The sequence below is a fragment of the Triturus cristatus genome, chromosome 10 (genome assembly GCF_964204655.1).
Source record: "Triturus cristatus chromosome 10, aTriCri1.1, whole genome shotgun sequence".
Taxonomy (NCBI): Eukaryota; Metazoa; Chordata; class Amphibia; order Caudata; family Salamandridae; genus Triturus; species Triturus cristatus.
Window position 1 is genome coordinate 938,243,595 of NC_140593.1, and position 19,375 is coordinate 938,262,969.

A 19,375-nucleotide genomic window follows, 5' to 3' on the forward strand; every position below is an offset into this window, starting at 1 on the left:
TTACGTATAAGTTCCTAGTAAAGTAAACTAGAAGTGCCCAGGGCCTGTAAATTAGATTCTATTGATTGTGCCACCCACTTAACTAGCCCTTTAAACACGTCTCTGGCCTGCTACTGTAGAACCAGTGTGTGCAGTTTTAAACTGCCATTTCGACCTGGCAAGTTAACCTGCTTTCCAGGCCCAATTATTTCCTTTTATTACATTTAAGACGCCCCTAGGGTAGGCCCTAGGCAGCCCTATGGGCAGTGTGAAGTGCATTTAAAAGGTAGGATAGGTACTTTTAAGTTTTACGTATTCTGGTAGTGAAAAACTGCAACATTTGTTATCACTGCTGCAAGGGCTATCTCTCCCATAGGTCAACATTGGGATTGCCTTGAAACTTCTTTTAAGTGTAATTTCCAATTGGGAATAAATATTGATTTGGAGTTTGGTGTCTCTGGACTCACACTTTAAAATCGCAACTAATGGGGAAGTTGGATTTTAGCAAGGCTGCGATACTTTGACCCAACTGTGTGACTCGAACAAGCGCAACGAGTCTTCAACGGCGACGCATGCTCCATATGAAGGTACTTTTTCAACGGGCTCTGCATGGGTCTTGTAACCGGCTTACTCTCCTTTGCGGTCAGCCTGAACTCTGGATTTTTCCCGGTCTAGTGCAACCTCAATTAATCTTTTAGTGCTATTGACTTCTGAGCACTGTTTTTGGATTTAATCTTTGAAAATTCATATCTCGACTTCTACTTATTGGATGTTTTTCATTTCGGTCTTATTGTACTCCGATAAATATTCTGTATTTCGCTAAACTGTTGTGGAGTCTTTTTGTGGTGTTTTCACTGTTACTGTAATTAAAGTGTGTACAAATAATTTACACATTTGCCTTTTAAGTTAAGTCTGACTGCTCTGTGCCAAGCTACCAAGGGTGCGTACAGGTTAATTAGGTTGTGTATCTGACTTACTCTGACTAGGATTGTGGCTTCTGCTAGGACAGGGTGTAGTCTAACAGTCCGTCAACAGTAGACCACGTTTTCGTAGTTTTGCATATCCAATAAGATCCCACTGTATGTTGCCTTTCTACTTTTCACCTCCGTTTTCAACCTTCATTTAAGGCAAAGATTGTGGTGGAAGATATCATTATTATGCCTTGATCCTGTCCTGCTTTTAATACTAAGAATTCTGTACCCTAACACGATTTCACAAGTAAGATTACATCAAAACGGTTGCCTGAGCAGACAGTTCACCATTGAGTGCGGGGTCAAACAAGGCTGCCTCCTCCTCACCTTACTGTTATCACTCTACACCAACGATCTCTAAGATGAAGCTCTGAAAGTGTCTCAGAGGTACCACCTCAATTGAGAACTACAATATGCTTGCCCTAGCGTATGCAAATGATGTAATTCTGTTTGTTCGTATTCCCAAAGTGATTCAGGCACAACTGTCTGCAATGGAAAAATGCTGCATGGTAAACCAATGTAAGGTAAACAAACTAAGAATATAGTCTCCAGGAAAAACAAGTGCACAAAATTAACATTTTTCCATCAGAGAAGTATGGATTGAAGGAGCTACATAGGGCTGACCCTAACCAACAACTTAAAATGGACAATTTATGTACAAATTAACTTGTATGAAACCAGTTGACCTCTCTGGTACCATCATCTCTTCCCCACAACCTCAACTATACCTGTAGGCTCTGATTAACTTCAGGAATAAGAAATTATTTGCCATGGCAAGAAGTAGCACACTGCTGCTAATGCCTGTGCGGAAGAAAATGAGCCTAACAGTCTTTGACTAATGTTCATGTAGCCAGACAGAAGTCCTATCCCATTACTTGTTGAACTGTTCCCTCTATGAATTAGTCAGAGCAAAGAAGATCAAATGGGGAGCAACCAAAGAGTAGATATAGAATGATGAGATCATATGCTACCTGTTACACTTTCTATCCGAGACAGTAAGAAGACTCATTGCCTGGTACCTGGTTTAAAATCTGAAACCGAAGTGAACAGTAACTGAAGACAAGTACAAGTCGAAGGACCGACCACACTGTGCTTCGGAATAAAATTGAAAAAGCACATCTTAAGAAAACCTGAAACAAAAAATTGACATCTTTTGTTGCCTTTCTTTCCTCTTTCTCTATTTTCCTTTATTCCATCCCCATACAAGTTAAAACTAGAAGGAAACCCGATATGAATATTTACTTGTTTTTTCCCCTGTCCTTCCTCCTTTCTTAACCCTCATTCATATTTTTTTAGTTATGTATTTTTACTCAAAAGTCTTGTGTGAAAGACAAGCCAAAAGCACTTGTAATACACCAAATCAAATTGGTAAGGAGCAAACCAATATTCAAAGGACTTATTATATACAATAACATTTTGAGTGACTTTTGCGAATTGCCTATAATTTACATTTAACGTGACAGTTCACCAAGGTCTGTTGTGTTTAATATCATCGGTTCTAGACAACAACATTCTTCTAATCTCCATAATTGTTACTAACAATGATTTACTTAATAGAGGAGATATAAATAAAAAAAATATATAAAATATATATGGTTAATGTGAGTAGTGCAATGCTGTCTGAGTTCAGTAAAGTCTACTTCTCATGGGAATTTATCTCATTGCAGACACTACAAGGAACCCAAGACCTGGGGAAGTTGATGGTAAAGGTCAGTATATTTTGGAAAATTTCATAATTGTAATTTATGGTATTGATGTGGGATCTTGAAATGGCATACACTATGAATATAATCACTGAATCTGGACAGTCATGATCTTGAAGGTCAGTCAAAAATAATGTTTGAAACATGTCATTATGAATGCTTTAGTATTAATTTCCTGTGTGACATGAGGGAATGGTTGTTCTTGTTTTTCATAGTCTCTGTAGTGGTTGTGCTATCTTTGTGGTCTCTGTGGTGGTCTCGGCCTTGGTTGTGGTGGCCAGGCTTGGACCTCATGGAGGTCGTGATGGTGGTTGTCTCATCTATGATGGGGGGTCTCTAAGCACTGCTCACAATACAATTGATTAAACTTCCAACAAATAGCTGTGAAGTGAACCACAAGAATTCTGAGGTTCAAGTCAGGAGGTAGTACCTCCATGGTTAGAAAGAGCATCCAGAGCTGATGGTGTTCTAAGTGGCAGTTGTATTTAGTGTCTGAATGTGTGAGTGTGCACAAGAATTTGTTTTCAGGTCATTAGCAATGGTGGTGGTTATGTTTTTAATCAAGGGGTAGGACATGTCTAAAGTCTGTTTAGCAGCCCTCTTACCCCAGCGCCTTGAGACCCTTACGGTGAGTAGCCGCGCTCTAGAAGCACCCTGATTGATTGAATCATATCTGTGAGTAACATTCTCTGGGTGTTTATTAAGGAAAAATACTAGAATGAAGCAGTAACGTCTTCGAGCTTGTTTGACTGTTGCTCATAAGAATTCACTTGTAGTTGATGTGACTTTGAAAATCTGAAGCATTTCAGCTATTCCTCCACAAAAGAACAATATATCCTAATGATTTAGTACCAACTGCAACACATCTCTTTATAAGAGACTTGCATTGGGATATTGGGATCATCTTGTTCTTGTAAAGAATTAAGTTGTGGCCATTGAAGGTTGGAGACTTTAGTGTTAGGTGTCAACAACTGCTGCATAGTCAGTGTGGCTGTATCAGCATGTCTGTAATGCACTCAGGTTTTTGACATTCAATATCGCTTGTCTCTGACTGCCAGAGATGAAAACATCTATTTGGATACTGGATGTGCAGCAGGACAGATTTGAGAAATAACTGAAGGAGGTGCAGGACCCCAATAGTTCTATTTCTGTCCTTGTCCCTTTGGAAAGACATCATGGTAGGACATGTGACCCTCATTTTATCACCACTCGCCTTTCCAATGGCTTGTAGCTTGCTCTGTCCTTGCTATGTACCCCACATCAAAAACCTACAGGTGTGCAATGGGAAGCAAAGTGTGAACAATTAAGCCAAGAAAACTCCCTAAAAGCTCTTCTTATTTCTCATAAAATGTCCTCTGCGCACTACTTGATTGTTGAGCAGGGCTTCCCCTTTGCAATACATGTCCTAAAAGTGCTGAACTGTATTTGTTGTTGTTTTGCACAAGTCTGCATTGCAATTGTATCAGTTACTCTTCAGCACCCAAGGCATGTTGTTCGTGAAGCAGGCAGTAATCCTAACGAAAGCATGTTTTGCTGTGCATGGTGAATACGTGGGTGTAATATACTTTTGCTGTTCGAAATTGGTTTAGGTTTGCCTCTTGTGAAGCTAAAAACTATGATGCAAAGGAACATGCTAAAGGTTATGTCATATTATGTAGACACACTGTTTCTTTCAAAATGGTGACCCTCCCAGTCGAGTAACATGATCTCTTGAGAATCTTGTCATTTCTAAGAGATCAATTCTTAAATCCAAATCTGCCAGAGTGAGCAAGCGAGATTGTAAGCTATTGAAATATTAGTCAACCGGGTCTAGTCCGCCGTTCTGCGCGATTCATTGACATGTAGAGCGTTTACTTTAGTAGCGTGAACAGAGTAGTTTCTGATATGTCGTATCAGAAGTTGCTGAGATGTTGGGCATGTGCACTTTGAAAGTGCCTTAAAGTATCAGCATCCAGCAGTGGATGGTGAAGGGGATATTTAACAGTAGATTGATGGGGTCTGTAAACAGTGTGGTCAGGAGAGGATGTGAACTTGAGGTCTGTTAAAAAAAAAAAATGCTTGTTCCATCGTTTTCTAGAAGGGATTATTCTAATCTCTAAAAAGCTTCTGTGAGTCAAACTGTCACCGGTTTTATCTGTTGTAATCGGCAAGTCACAAGTTTGAATCCTGGCAACATATTAAATATTCAGTATAAACAGAAATAAAATTGTAGAAAGCACACTACTTACAATAAAAGGGTAACGTAACCCAATACAGCGATGAACCCAGGGCACCAGCTGGAGACACTAGATACGGTTCACGGCCACAAAATAATCAGAAACACAGAACATTCTTGAAAGTAAAAAACATATTCTGCATTGTTAATGTACTACAAGAATGTTTTTACTTTCCATTCTTCTGCTGACTGATAAGATTTTTGAAATGCATAAGCTCCACAACTATATCCCATATATACTCGTATCAACCTGTATATGCTAGGGTGCTACATAGATCTACTGATATGCCTGTGAATTATTTGGTTTTCACATTCTCTGCTTCTGGCTAAAGAGATGACTGTTGATGGGCCATAATACCAGCATTATCATGTAAGCACAAATAAGGTAATCTGTTGGATAGACCAGCTCCATGGCATCGTACCTATGGCAATATTTGGTATATATGATGATTTCTGGTATGTACAACTGTATCAATCTTACACCCTTCCCCCAACACCGATGGTGATGTGCAATTTATAACTCTACTCTTGCAAACCATAAATACACTTTCAACCATGCCATTACCTGATGGTCCACACAATACTGTCAATATTTATTTGTTAATTCCACTAGCTTCTTTCATCCGATACCTCTCTTCCAGTTTATGTACTAAATTGCCGAAATGCTGTCCAGTCTTAACTGTTCTCACTTGTTTGCTCCTTTCACTAAATGTGTCTTTCACAAAAGAGTCTACTAACATTTGTAAACAATTTATAGGTAATTTATTCTCCAGACCTGTCCACTTACCACCAATTGAACGAGAAACACTTTTCGCTCCCCATCTAGTCTTACTGGCATGTGAGTCGACCACAAACTCCACCTTGTCTCCAAAACTACCAAAAAATGCGTCTGCTGACATCCCAGGTCTGTGCAGCGCGATCTTAATGATACATTTGGAGTAGCCACTTATTCAACTCTTGAGTGTTTTAGGCCACAAACAGGGTAAGAAAGCACTTATAGATACGCACTCACTACCATACAATATTAGAATGATTGATTAGTGCACGAAGTGCTTGACACAGTGTACTGTTCACTACTTGTTCGCAAACGTCACTTTAAAATGGAAGATCCCAATCCCTCTTCTAAAAAAAGATAGCTTTGTATCTGGTTCGCAAACCTTTTATGGTTACTGATCGCAAATACAGAAAACTGTCTAAAACAAAGGAAACACTGTTCCAATCAGTACTGCAATCTGATGGTAACCTACAAGGAGAAGAGAAGTGTTGCGAACTTTGATCAAAATTAGTTTGTGTGCAATTTTAGTTTTAGTGCTGTCAGGCCCTAAAGATTCCCAGTCAGTGGCTCCATGCTTATGCAAGGCCAGCCTTGATAATAAAGTGAATCCTACTAGACTTTGACCCACAACAACTTGGTAGCAACCCTAGGCACAGGGAGCTCATACTAGACTACACATGTCTTTCTCTTGCCTTCTGACTTAAAAACAACCAGGTTCTAGACATCTGCCAAAGTAGCAAGGTTACAGAAGAGCAAAATAATATACGTTTGGTGAGTGGAGAGTGTATGTTTGCCAGACAGACGCCACTTATGTGCAGTTTAGAAGAAAATAGATACCAAACAGTACCCATGTAATCTCAAGGCATAAGTATGTCTGGAGTTGAAGTGGCAGATCATGGTGGAGGGGGGACTATCCGTAGTAGCGTAGCTAGGCCTTAGGCCGCCCCTGCGTTTGCCTCCAGTGGCGGCCTGATCGAAGAGCGGGGACGGGCTGGTTGTTCATGCAGCCGCAGGTAAGAGCGGTGGGGTGGGTTGCTGCTGTGATTCTTACGGCTGCAGGTAAGCGCGGGGGAGGGAGGGTGGACGCTGCCGCCTCCAAAACTCGTGCCGCCTGGGGAGGTCCCCCACCCCCTAGCTATGTGACTATTTGTCCCTTTTGCTAGGGTGACCAGACGTCCCGGATTTCCCTGGACAGTCCCAGTTATTAAAGGACTGTCCCGGTGTCTTAACGAGCAGTTTAACATCTTTCAGAAGCTTGAGAACAGTTGAAGGTACAGCAAGTACAAAAGAAATAACAGAAGTTGTGAAAATTACTCCATTTTCTAAATAACAGATCAAGCTTCAGCAGGGATGCCAGTGGATTAAAATGCATTTCTAGTTAATAACATTTTATGGAAGGTGAGAAACAAACCGGTCTGGATCGGAGACTGGGAAGAAAAGGTTCCTTTTTATCAACATGGTATTCACTGCCCATCATACGAGTCCAGGGTAAATAGAGATGGTTGCAAAACCAATAATTCTTGTTCCCAGTTAGAATAATTAAAAACACTATACCACCAGTAATTTGTGCTGGAGCCAATCTATTTAGATTTTGGCTTAGTTTTCCTTTGCTGCAAGATGAGGTAAGGAAACCGACTATAGAATGTTCTTATTTAGATTCCGATGCTTGTTTTTCAGATTTCCTGAATCTTTTCTTACCTATTGGTGCACACATGTTTTTGTTCTAGGCATTTTTTTGTACAGCGCAGCATTTCCTAATGTTCTCGGCCTTTTGGTATACAAACTGGCATCTGCAGGTAGAGACTCTTCTCTTTGTAGAGAACTATGTTCTGTAGTGTACGGGGGCAGAATCGCCTGGTCTTGTTTAATTTCGCCTCAGACCTGATTGTGTGAGTCGCGTAGTTGATTGTAGTAAATGAGATGTAACTTTTATCATATGTAATGAGCAATTTTATTGCAATGGCTCTTTGCACTTTCATAACGTTTTGTTATAGCAGATGTTTTCTTTTTAATGATTTCTTTTAATGTATTTGTAATATTGTATTTTAATCTTTTTACTATGGCTCTTTTACGTCAGCTAATGTATAATAAAGTGAATATTTCATGTATTTTGCATGCTGTTGAAATATAGCGGAAATAAATCCCTGACTGACTGTTGTAGTAAGCTTGCTAATGTATTCAGTCTCTGAAATTTAAATTTGTTTGTAAAACTGGAAGTTATATACCACATCTAGCATGGAGTCTCCATTCTAGAAAAACTCAACAGTCTAACTTGTGTTTATGACCAACTGTTACATGGCTAATACGAGTTATCTCAGAAAGAGGCTGTCCAGTAGGTGTTCGGACATGCCTTATGTAGCTGTTAACACATACTTCCTCTATCAAAAAGATGTAAAAGTGGAGATAACTGGATGAATCGCCCTATCCGTGGTTTAATTAATAATCTACATAGAAAGCCAAAGTTTCAAAGGAGTTTTACCCCCATTCCGTCACTACAAGTAAACTCTCAAGCCGTATAAGTAGTGTGCACACAAACTGTTAATCCAAATAAACGTCACAAAAGAAAACGCAGAAAAATGCAGTTGTGCCCAAGATTTCTTGGCCAAACGTATAGATTATTACTCCTGGTAGCCAGCTGGCTATCATGATTTTATTGACCTTTCAGATTGATTAGCTGCCATAGGCTATAAAGCTCGATGTGACCAGCATCTCTGAAAACCGGAATGAAGAGGCCCTTGATTTCTGCCGAACTCAAGTCCTCTTCATGGACATTGATAGAAGTACATGCCCAATGTGATATACAGGGAGGCTTGATATCCGAAAGGACAAGAGGAATATAATGGTAAAAAGTTTCCTAAGATCACTGGCATTGGGAGGCCCTGTGAATCAAATGTTAGTCTGGCTGATATAAAAGATGGGCTCTGGAGGGATCAGAGCTTGTGGCCTAAAGACTAAAGCAGGCTTCACGAGAAATGGGAAACACATGCTTGTATGATACTTAGAAAAAGTCAACTTCTCATAGATTTTGTGGTTCGACAAAGTACTCAAAATATTTTTTGAGGTAGAGTAATGTTGGAGTTAAAGATCCAGTGTTCGGCAGTTGCATCCCTGTTCACTCACTAGTCATTTATGGTTTTCGGTTATTAGGTCGAGCCTGGTGGCAGCGCGCATTCGCTGCTTGCTCTGCGAGACTTCTGTAGTAGAGTATGGGGGAGAAGCCTCTCCCACTATCCTCCCATATTTTTGTATTGGCTTGTGTCATGTTCTTTCATAAATGCTGCCTTTGGATTCGTTAATAGGCTTGTTTGTCCTTCCTTAGTATGGCCTTGTCTTCATTTGTACCCTCCCATGGCGAATGGCACTTTTACTTCAGTTGGTACACGGGACCGGTTATTTAGTCTGTAAGCACTGTTTACTTTATTGAGTTTCTCTTACTGCAGGCCGTACATACGCTGCTTCAGCTGAAACCGCTTGTGTTTTTTTAAGCAGCAAGACCGCCCACATAACACGGGCGCCTGCTTTCAGTCTCTTGAAGCCAGCATTATCTTGTCTGTTTCAACCCCCCTAGTAAAATTAATTTAGAAATGATTAGCAAATTAAGTCATGTGAATTCCAGGTAGCACATAAGCCTGTGGGCTGAAGCTGACAAAAGCACATCTGTGTTACATGTCATCTGCACTAAAGGACGGGTTGTTTTCAAAAGCCTCTTTTATTAACAACACCACCACCAGTACCACAAATACCAACACTACCACCACTAATACCAATCCACTACCAAAGCTACTACCACCACCAATGCTACCACTACCACCACCAATACCAGTACCTCTACCAACACCGCCACCAATACCAGCGCCACCACTACCACCACCAATACCACCACCTCAGCACCTCTCGCTCACTAGTAATAGCAGGGGCACTGTACGAGGCCGGAACTGCACCCGAGACCATCCCTTCCTCCCTCCATGCCTGCCATAAAGCACAGCCCGCCCTGCACCGGGTAGTGAAGCCAGGGCCCTACTATAGCTGGAGTGTTTTTTATTAGGCCAAAGATAGCAATGACGTTACGCAATGCCACACTGCACACTCAAATCACGGAGAGGGCAGGAAATAGCCCCTCCCTCCTGCTCCTACTCCTGAGACACGACAGTGTAATCACTGAGCGAAAGGTGTTGGAGCGCTTTGTTAGTGTTTAAAGCTCAGATCATATGTAACTCAATTCACACTTTGTGTCTGTGTAATTTACAACACTTACACATCTTCTTCACTGCACTATTTATCACTACTTTGACGATGTCGCAGGCCGGTCTCTTCCTCTGATATTTACAATCTAACAAGCGGTCGAGAATGCCCTTTATTGCAATGCTATACGTCTCGCATTTGCAAGAGTTTAAGCTATTAATATTGTAAATGACCATGACTTTTATTTGTTTTAAAACCCAAAACATAAATACAAGACATTGTCATTTAGAATGCCAAAAGCTCAAACTCGCATGAATGCGAGACCTATTGCATTGCAAATGCTTGTTTAGCCCATTGTCTTTCTGTTCGATCAATGCGGTTTGTGATCTAAAATTATGTATGCTTTTATGAAACCTTGAGTTTATGCCTTGAGTTGGTTGTTCAACAGTGAAGTATAGTAGAAGCTTTTGTGATGCCTTAATGATCTCGTTCTAGACCTTAAAAAGCAATAGCTAAGAAATAAGCAGTCTGGTGAAACATGGCATTTTGTTTGAATTCTTCCAGATTACCACTTTGTTTCTCGAAATGACATGGAGAAGGCAATCGGCAATGGGGAATTTATTGAGCATGCAGAGTTCTCCGGCAACCTCTATGGAACTAGGTACCAATTGACTTCGATATGTCACTAAGTAACTTTATGAAAAAGGACAAGTCCTCATTACTACTTTGCTTTAATTTACGCACAACTTTTCATAGGATATTTTGTTGTTTGGGTTCATTTCCTGTTTCTGAACTGATTATTTTATTTATCCTCAACATACAGATTCTTTGGGAAAAGATGCATACAATTTAAATCTTCCTTTCCTGGTAGACATCATGATGTGCTTATTTTTCGTAGTGTGCAGCTTCAGGGCAGACATAAAAACGATAATTTAGTGACCGATGAATAATGCAGTCAACCGAGGGAAAGGAAAATTGTAGTCTGACATTGGTAATGGTGGTTTATCACTGGGTTTCCAAAACTGTTCTCGAGGTGCTCTTTGGTGGGTTGGAATAGTGGGAGCAATAAATAAAGATGCCTTTAAAGTTTGTGTTTACCGTGTCACATTTGCCGGTGACCAAAACACAGAGGTCACATTTCAGGTTGTATCTTCTGATAACTTGCTGCAGGATTGGTGTTTACTTTTCTTTCTCTGACTGCAAAGTAAGAGGAGTTTTTAAAGTTAATTTTGTGACAACCTTGCTGGAGTGCAGATAATTTCAAAGTAAAGGCTCTGGGATGTCTTGTTTTTTTGTAACACATAAATGGAAAATGGAACTGTTTACAGTCAGCAGTCAGGAAAGTAAAAATTCAGCACAATTTGTTTGTAATTCTGAAGTCTGCTAGAAACTGATTTTAATCGAATCAAATCGAGACCATTTACTTGATGATGCGCCGTGATAAATATTAACAGAAACTGGATCTCCACACGTTACCAACTGAGTGCTATATAGTTCTATCAGTAAAACTATGTCTGTGCAAGATTAGTGGCTGTTTCGATGGAAAATGTGCCGTCTGTAAATGACAATGCACTACCACACAAAGCTTTAGTTAAGTGAAAAAATCACCTCTCCTCATGCACATTTAAGGTAAGTGGGTTTTGAAAGTTTGTCATTCTTAAAAAGTAGGTCATGGTTCTAAAACTTTTGGGAACCACTGGGTTGTCATCTTTAGTATTAAGGTCACTGAGGTCACATCCTACGCAGTGCCATCTTTATGTTGGGAATCTGACTTCAGTGCCTGTACCATAGGATTCCCTGAACCCCGATTCTATAACAGTAGAAGTCTCCTCACTACCTCCCAACCCTTAACAAAAAGTTCTCTCTAACAAGAAAAGTGATTTTTAACCCTGCACGCGTCATTATTTTGCTCACTACAGCCAAGAACACACAGCAAGGTGTGGCTGCTGTGTCGTGGACGAAAAACTTGAAATCCGCACCACAAGTGTGCAAGAGGATGGGAGAAGCATCTGTGGAAAAGGGAAATTCTGCTTCTGTCAGTGCATTCTCTCTGCTGTTCATAAACAGTGGAATCTGTCTGCATTTTTTACCAAATCCTTGAATGCAAAGTCTGTCTCTGACTCATTGTCCGATAGTTGGATAAGTCTCCTTGCATTTGGGTTCTGAAGGCCTTGTGCATTTCTGTGTTCCAGAAGACCAGGCTACATCTATGCCCATTGCTGTGGTATGCAGCCTGTCTTAGCCAAAAGTTTATAAATCTCTGAAAAAACACATAATTCTAAAACTACATTGCAGCATCCTGGACCTCACTGATGCTAAAAGAGGGTTGAGTGAGGATAAAAGAATCTTGTAGGCATTACATTAGCCTTGTATTAAAAACACGCTGCTTGTGCCTACTAAGAAGCCTCGATGCTTCACATCTCAGAGTGAACTGTACTGACAATTCCCTCTCAGAGACTGTTCTGTTTTTTCTGACTTGTGAGGGTGGGTCTGAGAAACAAAACTGTGGTTGTTATTTTTTTTCCCAATTTCTACAAATTTTTCAGTCAAAACGGCAACTTTTGTTTTATTACATCATTTGACGTTTTTTTAACATTGAGAACCACTTCCAACCTTTCTTTGGTTTTCCCAGCAACTTGTTTGTCACAATGCCATCACTGTTTGTTAGGTGCCCTTATTGTGGCAGGAGAAAAACAGCTTCAAACTCTTTCAAGGTTTATGTAGCCTGTATTCCTAGTTCACATTCCAGGAAGTGAATGTGAATTTTCTTTAAAAATAAAATTTTAATTGTGCAGAAAAAGACACTTAAAGATTGTGAAGGCATCAGAATGAAGAGCATGCTTGATTATTTGAGATCCAAGGAGAAGGAAAGGTGTGAAAGTGCATCTAGATAGTTTTTTCCTTTGATGTGATTAGTCCTCAGCCCATAATAGCGTGAGAGAAGAAAGATCCATAGAATAAAGATCAAAAAAGGCAAAAAATAATAATAATATTGCTGTGATGGGAATGTCTTCTGCATGGTGTACTTTTGTGACCCCTGCCCTACATTCCCAACCTGCAAATTCCCGTGATTCTGGGTCTTTATGGGGTTTTTTAGGGTCATATCACACATTAATTTCATTTATGAGTTGATCGAGGCCTGGTTTTTGGCAGTGATAGATTTTGAACCATGTTCTGTACTGGGAGGGGTGCACCAAACGCAGCCTTGTAGTGACAGAGGACTAACGTCTGTTGTGGGTTTCATGAGATGAGCACGGTGCTACAAGCCCAGTCATCTAAAAAAAAAAAGGTGTGTGCGCGTGGGCGTGCATGTGCGGTTGTGTGGGTTTTTCTTTCTCTCGCATGTTCGCTCGCTCTATAAGCTTGATAGTCCATATATGAGTGATAGAGACCAGTGGGTTCTATTTAGGAAGCCCACACCGTAGACAAGAGTACTTTAGGGAGGAGATGTTGCTTTCCTCAGATGGCTTATGTGTATTGTATAATCATCTAGCCTGGAGGGGGGAAAACATTGGATGCTATAGTGAGAAAAGAGCAATCTCGCTTTCTTCAAAAGTGCCTGGACCCTAACTGATATGCCGGCCTGTAAATTACTCCGATTGCAGCTGCCTTTAGGTAGATGATAGTTGTGTGCAGGGTGAGGCCTGTGGTAACTGCGGTTATGGAAATTAGTCTTTTAAATTGGCACAAATTGTCTCTTCTCCTGAGCTCTGCGAGAATGGGCCATAAATAGCTGGGTGCAGCCTGATTTTGCCACTTTGTAGTTCTGTGGTGGGTATTCCATTGAGAATGTCCTGCTGGGCAGAGTAGCATTGCAGACAAAGGGACAGATCTGGACGGTGGTCTGTTCCTGATGCATGAAAGGAGAACTGGCCAAACCAGTTTCAAGGAAACTGGCCTGGAATATGCATCCTCCAACTGCAAATTGATATACAAATGGGAGCCTAAGACCCTACTGAGGGTAGGGTACTCCGGGGACTACTACACAGACAAGGGTTGGTGTTGAACTTACAGCCAACTTCCCAGATGCTTGGAGTCAAGTCTAAAGGAGGAATTATTGAACTGTTCTAGATGCCAAGACTTCCTGCCTGTAAGCTAGGGAAGGAAGCGCAAACCCTCGAAGAGGAGCTGTTCTTGGAAGCAAGTGCCATAATTGACATTGCCGTAGTGTCTGACCGACAGAGACAAAGGCTAAAAGCTAAACTAAGTCAAATAAGAAATCATCATAGCTGCCAAGGGCAGCTGGAGCTGTGTGCCAGTGTGGTAGGACTGACTGAAGGCAGGATAAACACTTGCTGGTGGCCCATGTGCCCCAGAATTGGACTGCATGACCGCAAAACTGCCCAAGTGAGCATTTGCCTATGGACCAGCCTGGAAGACCAAGTGATCAGAATGGTACATCATGATTAATCTAGGTAGTTGTGAGGCACTGCATACGGAATATAGTGCCTGGCATCCACTGTCCCGCAGAATTATCATCTCTGAGCGTGTGGCAGCAGTCCTCAAGAAGTGATGCCAAGTAATCACCAACGTGTCTAAGTGAGGCACACCATGAGTCAAGTACCCACTGGAGTGTCAGTGAGCCTTGAGTTGCAGCCAGTCACCTAGAATAGTGTAACCAATAGACGTTTTTGGTTCTGCCGCAACCCTCCGAGCAACGGCCCGCACAGCCCTCTGTGTGAATGTAATGTTATGCCTGTCAACTCCATGTAACTGGTGAGATCCCACTGGTGCGGAAGGGGTAAAGGGATGGAGGGGACCAGGAGCTGCTCCGATAGACCAGAGAAGGGGGACTCATGAAGGAACAGGAGATCGGGTAATTGGATTACTCAACTTGTCTTTTACACATAGAAACACTGAGTTAGAAATGTTCTTATTACGTTGCTGAAGGTGTGATATTGATGCCTGAGCCTCAGTATCCCCATGCTAACCTCCCCTGAGAAGCCTCACTAAGAGCTAAGTGCAGACAATAAGAGGAAGAATTTGCTAATTCCTGTGCTGTTTGCATGCAAGTACAGATCAAAATCCCTTACCCTTCCACAATTTACCCCATTTTCACCCAGATTTCAGTGGATCATCCTGACTTTTTTATGCAGAAAGTTCAATTGGTTGTTGCAAATGGGCAATTAAGAGGCTCCCAGAGGCACAGAATGGCAAAAGGTGTTACTCCTGCTATTTCTTAGTGCCCCAAAAAATAGTGGTCTCAGGCCATTTTTAGACTTTACCTTCTGAACACTTTCCTATGGAATGACAAAATAAAGATGCTGACTTTGGCCTAGGTCTTTTATGCCCTAAATCTGGAGAAATGCATTGTCCTTGGACTTGCAGCATGCATACTTCTGTGTGTCTGCCCTGCAGTCCGGCAGATGCTACTTTTGTTTGCGTGGCGTCCGAGCTTTTCCAATTTACTGATGTACCCTTCAACCTCCCATCGGTCTCTCTGGTAATTGCGAAGAAGATGGCCTACTTTTTGCCCATCTTCACAGGTTGGGGATGCATATATTCCTGTGCATCGATGACTGCCTACATGCAGCTATCCCTCACTTAACTGTGTCACAAAGGGGAACACTTGCGTGGGAGGCCATAAGCAGGTTGGAGAAAAGCAGACCACACTGCATCTGTCTGGATTTTTTTGAATGTCCTGTTTGGCAGGCAGTATGTCTGCTGATTTCAGCCCAGCGTATTTCAGCACCCAGGAAAACTACCTTTTCACAATATTCAATAAAACCATCTCAAAATAACTTGACGGTATTGACATTCCAGAGTTTTGATAATGATGTCACCTGTCATTCAACTCTTATTCTTGCATGCAATCGAGGAAACGTATAGCATTACCTAAGCTTCATCACCCATCTTTGTTCATTTGCTTTTTCAGTGACCACTGAACCGTGGTTAGTGTAGCAAGGTGGAAATATTATGTGGTATGGCGGAGGAGCCTTACCGTGTAATATTAACACAATACCCAAAAGTGGACCTCGGATTTCCACTAGTAATCCTTAACTCAGTCCTGGTAGAGTGGCAAAGAGCAGTCCAGTTTACTTAGAGGAACATGTGTTAAGCATTTCAGAGCACCTGCTTGGACGACAAGTAATTGACATGACTTGAAAGAAATCTGACACCTTGGTGGTGAAGTGGGAGACATACAACTGTCAAACACACTTGTGGCACTCGGTCACCTGCAGGTTGGGTTCAGGGAAGCCGCTTGAAAGTTAAGCTAGGAGGGGCCCCAGAAATCACCAGGCAGAATGGCTCTACCCAATTTGGGTGTCCCTGGTGCAGAGGTGTATCTGGCTATCCGTTGTGTATTGAAGGGGCTGACTTTACCAGGCGTGCCAAGGCAGACAGGTTTGGGATGCAAGTACTCGACAACTGTGCCACAGAAGTTTAGGGTCGCTGATGCAGGATGTATGCTTCTTCTGGGACCATGGAGTAAAGTAGTCAGTAGTCTGGCAGGCCACCACAAGCCTCGGCCACGACAAATGTACCGATGAAGCAAATCTTTTTCCAGAAGTCCTGGGGACGCTGTAGCGGGCTGAGACTCAGTGAGGTTCAGGACTACGCTTCCCAGAAGGCACCTGGCCGGTTACTTTTGGGCTTGTCCCCGACAGAGCCCAGTGGATTGTCCTTCTTTCGAGCGTGGAAATGTGGTTTGTACCTGTCAACTGCAAGGGACTAGTACCTCTAGTCCTAGGGAGTCCTGGTGAAGTCTTTAAGTTGTAGAGGGTTTCACCTTCCTTTTGGAACCAGTGTCTGGCCCAGGATGAGTTTTAGTTCAGCGGGTGCAGGGGGGCTGCCACAAGTGCAGTGCTTTGTGCCTTCTCTTTGAGAAGTCCTTCCTTGTGCAGACACAGGTCGCTTTGCTCTTCAGAGCAGATCTGGAGTTCTGGTGTCGGTGGTGCCCCTTAAACCCGAAATTTAGGAGGTGTTTAGGGGTGTGAGGGCTAGTAGCCAATGGGCTGCTAGTCCTGTGGCTAATCCGCACTGAGTTGACAACATCCAGGGTGTGTATGTCACCAAACTATCCTTAACTCACTATTTTTGGCTATGTTGAAGATTGCACGAGCCATCCTTGGCTGTACAGACCAGCTACCCCGCCCTAGAGGTGTGGCTTGCCTTTGGGGCTTGTATGCCTCTGAATACCTAATTCCCCCCCTGCTCACAAACACAAGTGCCAGAGAGTAGGGCAGGCGGGGGTCTTTGTCTCCACTGGGATACAACTCACTTGCATATCACCGCCTTGATGTGTTATTCACTAGCCATCCTGGGAGGTCAGGTGGCACAAATAGTGCTGCATCCCTGGTGACCCTTTAACACCCTTGCCCTGGGTACCACAATACCATATACTAGGGACTCATAATGGGGGGGGGGGGGTTAAAGCATCTTGCCAGTTGGGTGTACCAGTTCACATTACCTTTGAGGAATAGAGCACTGGCACTAGGGCCTGGTTTGCATGGCTCGGTGCACTTTCAGTTCTATTGCCACAGCATCCAGATCAAAAGATGAGGGGTGACATCTAAAAAGTGCACTTACAGTTAGTAAACCATGACAAATCATTGTTAACCACTGCTCATTTGTTGGCTCCAGGTGTGGCATATTTACTGTAGCACAGTGATCACTAAAATCTTTGGAAAGCAGTGGCATATTAGCCTTTAACAGACACTCCCTGATGCTTGTCAACATTTTTTGTTCACTAGTTGTTTTTGGAGAAACCTTGAACAATGTACACAATGACCCCATGGTAACTACACATTTGTTTCTAGATTCTGCAGTGTATACCAGGAATTCTAGGTTAACTCTTTCTCATTCCCCATTCAATATGAGAATGTATAAAAGTACAAAAAGATCAACATTTTCATCGGTTTGAAAAATTATAAAATAATGGTGAAAAATATATGTTCGAGGCATATGAGCTGCAGATTGTACACTTAGCATAGATCGCCATCTGGTGTTGGGCCCGGATGTTTGCAGTTTGTTTTTCTTCTTGGACAGTCTTTGGAAGTCACGAGTTTGGTGACTCCTCCTTCGGTCCGTACTGCGCATGGGCTTCGGCTCCATCCTCAGATTGTTTTTTTCCGCCATCGGGCTCGGATGTGACACTTCGTGCTCCGGCTTCGAACTTCTACGGTTCCAGCCTCGACGGAAAATCCTCGATTCTTCGAGTTCCTTCATCATCTTCATCTCTCGAAGCGGCACTTTCTCCATCCCGTTCATCGACACCGGCCTTCGGGCCCTCCGCGACTCCGGTCCCGGCCGATGGAAAGGACTCCGTTCAAAAAGTGCCCAAAATGTGGGTCTAAATTTCCCCACACCGACCTCCATCAGGTGTGTAACCTTTGCCTCTCTCCGGAACACGAGGCTAGAGACTGCCCCGCCTGCAAGTCTTTTCGATCGAAGAAGACCATCCGAGATCGAAGAGCTCGACGCACCATGGCGCACTCATCCTCCGCAGCTCCACCGGACATCTTCGGAGACGACGCCGAAGCTTCGGGGCAAACACACACCGAACAGGAGGAAGACGTCGTCAGCGCTTCCGAGGCCGACGACTCCGACGTGGAGGACATTACACCAGCGCAGCGGGCCGTGAGTAATATGCCCCTTCCTACCCCCACGCCGAAAACCAAAGAGACTCAGGTTACTCCCTCGCCTGCCGGCCTGGGCAAAACCAAAACCAAAACCAAAACTTCGATCACCCCACCTTCGGGCCCGGTGTCGAAGCTCCCAAAGTCTCATGGCAGCTCGGGATCGAGCCAGCCGACACCCGGTGCCGAAAAACAGCATCCGGCACCGAAGACTGCAAAATCCAGCTCGACTCCGAAACCACCGGTGCCGAAGCCTGGACACTCGGTGCCGACCAAACACAAACACAAATCTGTCGGCACCGATGCTCCGGCGCCGAAACATCATTCGACGCCGAAACACCCGGAGACCTCAAAAAAGCATGGCGCACACAGACCATCGAAACCCCCGGTTCCGAAATCACCGGTGCCGACAGACGACTCGACACCATTGGCTCTGTTTACACCAGACCCTTTACAAAAGACTTTGTCCAAAGATCCTAAGACTGGGCTTTTGACTTTAACTACCAAGAAAAGACGCCTTGATGCTCCGGCTCCTCCTCCTCCACCCAAAAGGAAGGACTCTGCTACTTCTCCCCTCAGAGTGCCCTCCCCACTACCGCCTCCCCTACCCCCTCCACCTCCTCCACCACCTCCACCTCACAGGTCTCCGCCACCTGTACCTCACTACGATCCGACCCCATCCCCAGATCCGGATGATGGGGATCCGGACAATTTCCCGGCGGACGCCCCAATGGATCCCACTCCACCAGGGACCCCAGATCCATGGGAGGATTACAATAACCCTGATATACCCAATGTACCTCAGGACGACTTATACCCATCAAGACCGTCTCCTCCAGAGGACTCCTTAGGGTTTCACCATTTAGTGCAGAGAGCAGCACACTACCATGGGGTGGACATGCACAGTGAACCAGTAGAAGAAGACTTCCTACTGGATACATTTGATATACAAGACAAATCCACTTCCATTT

At 43.2% G+C, this 19,375-nt stretch overlaps 1 protein-coding gene across 6 annotated transcripts in view; it reads left to right on the plus strand.

Annotated features, from left to right (window-relative positions):
- Positions 1-19,375, plus strand: part of GUK1 (guanylate kinase 1) — a 117,817-nt gene that overhangs the window by 61,355 nt on the left and 37,087 nt on the right. For all 6 annotated transcript variants that reach the window (XM_085628772.1, XM_085628771.1, XM_085628770.1 and 3 more), the window contains exons 3-4: positions 2,618-2,659; positions 10,390-10,486. In XM_085628772.1, the coding sequence (XP_085484898.1) occupies positions 2,618-2,659; positions 10,390-10,486 (139 nt within the window). The remainder of the gene's footprint in view (positions 1-2,617; positions 2,660-10,389; positions 10,487-19,375) is intronic.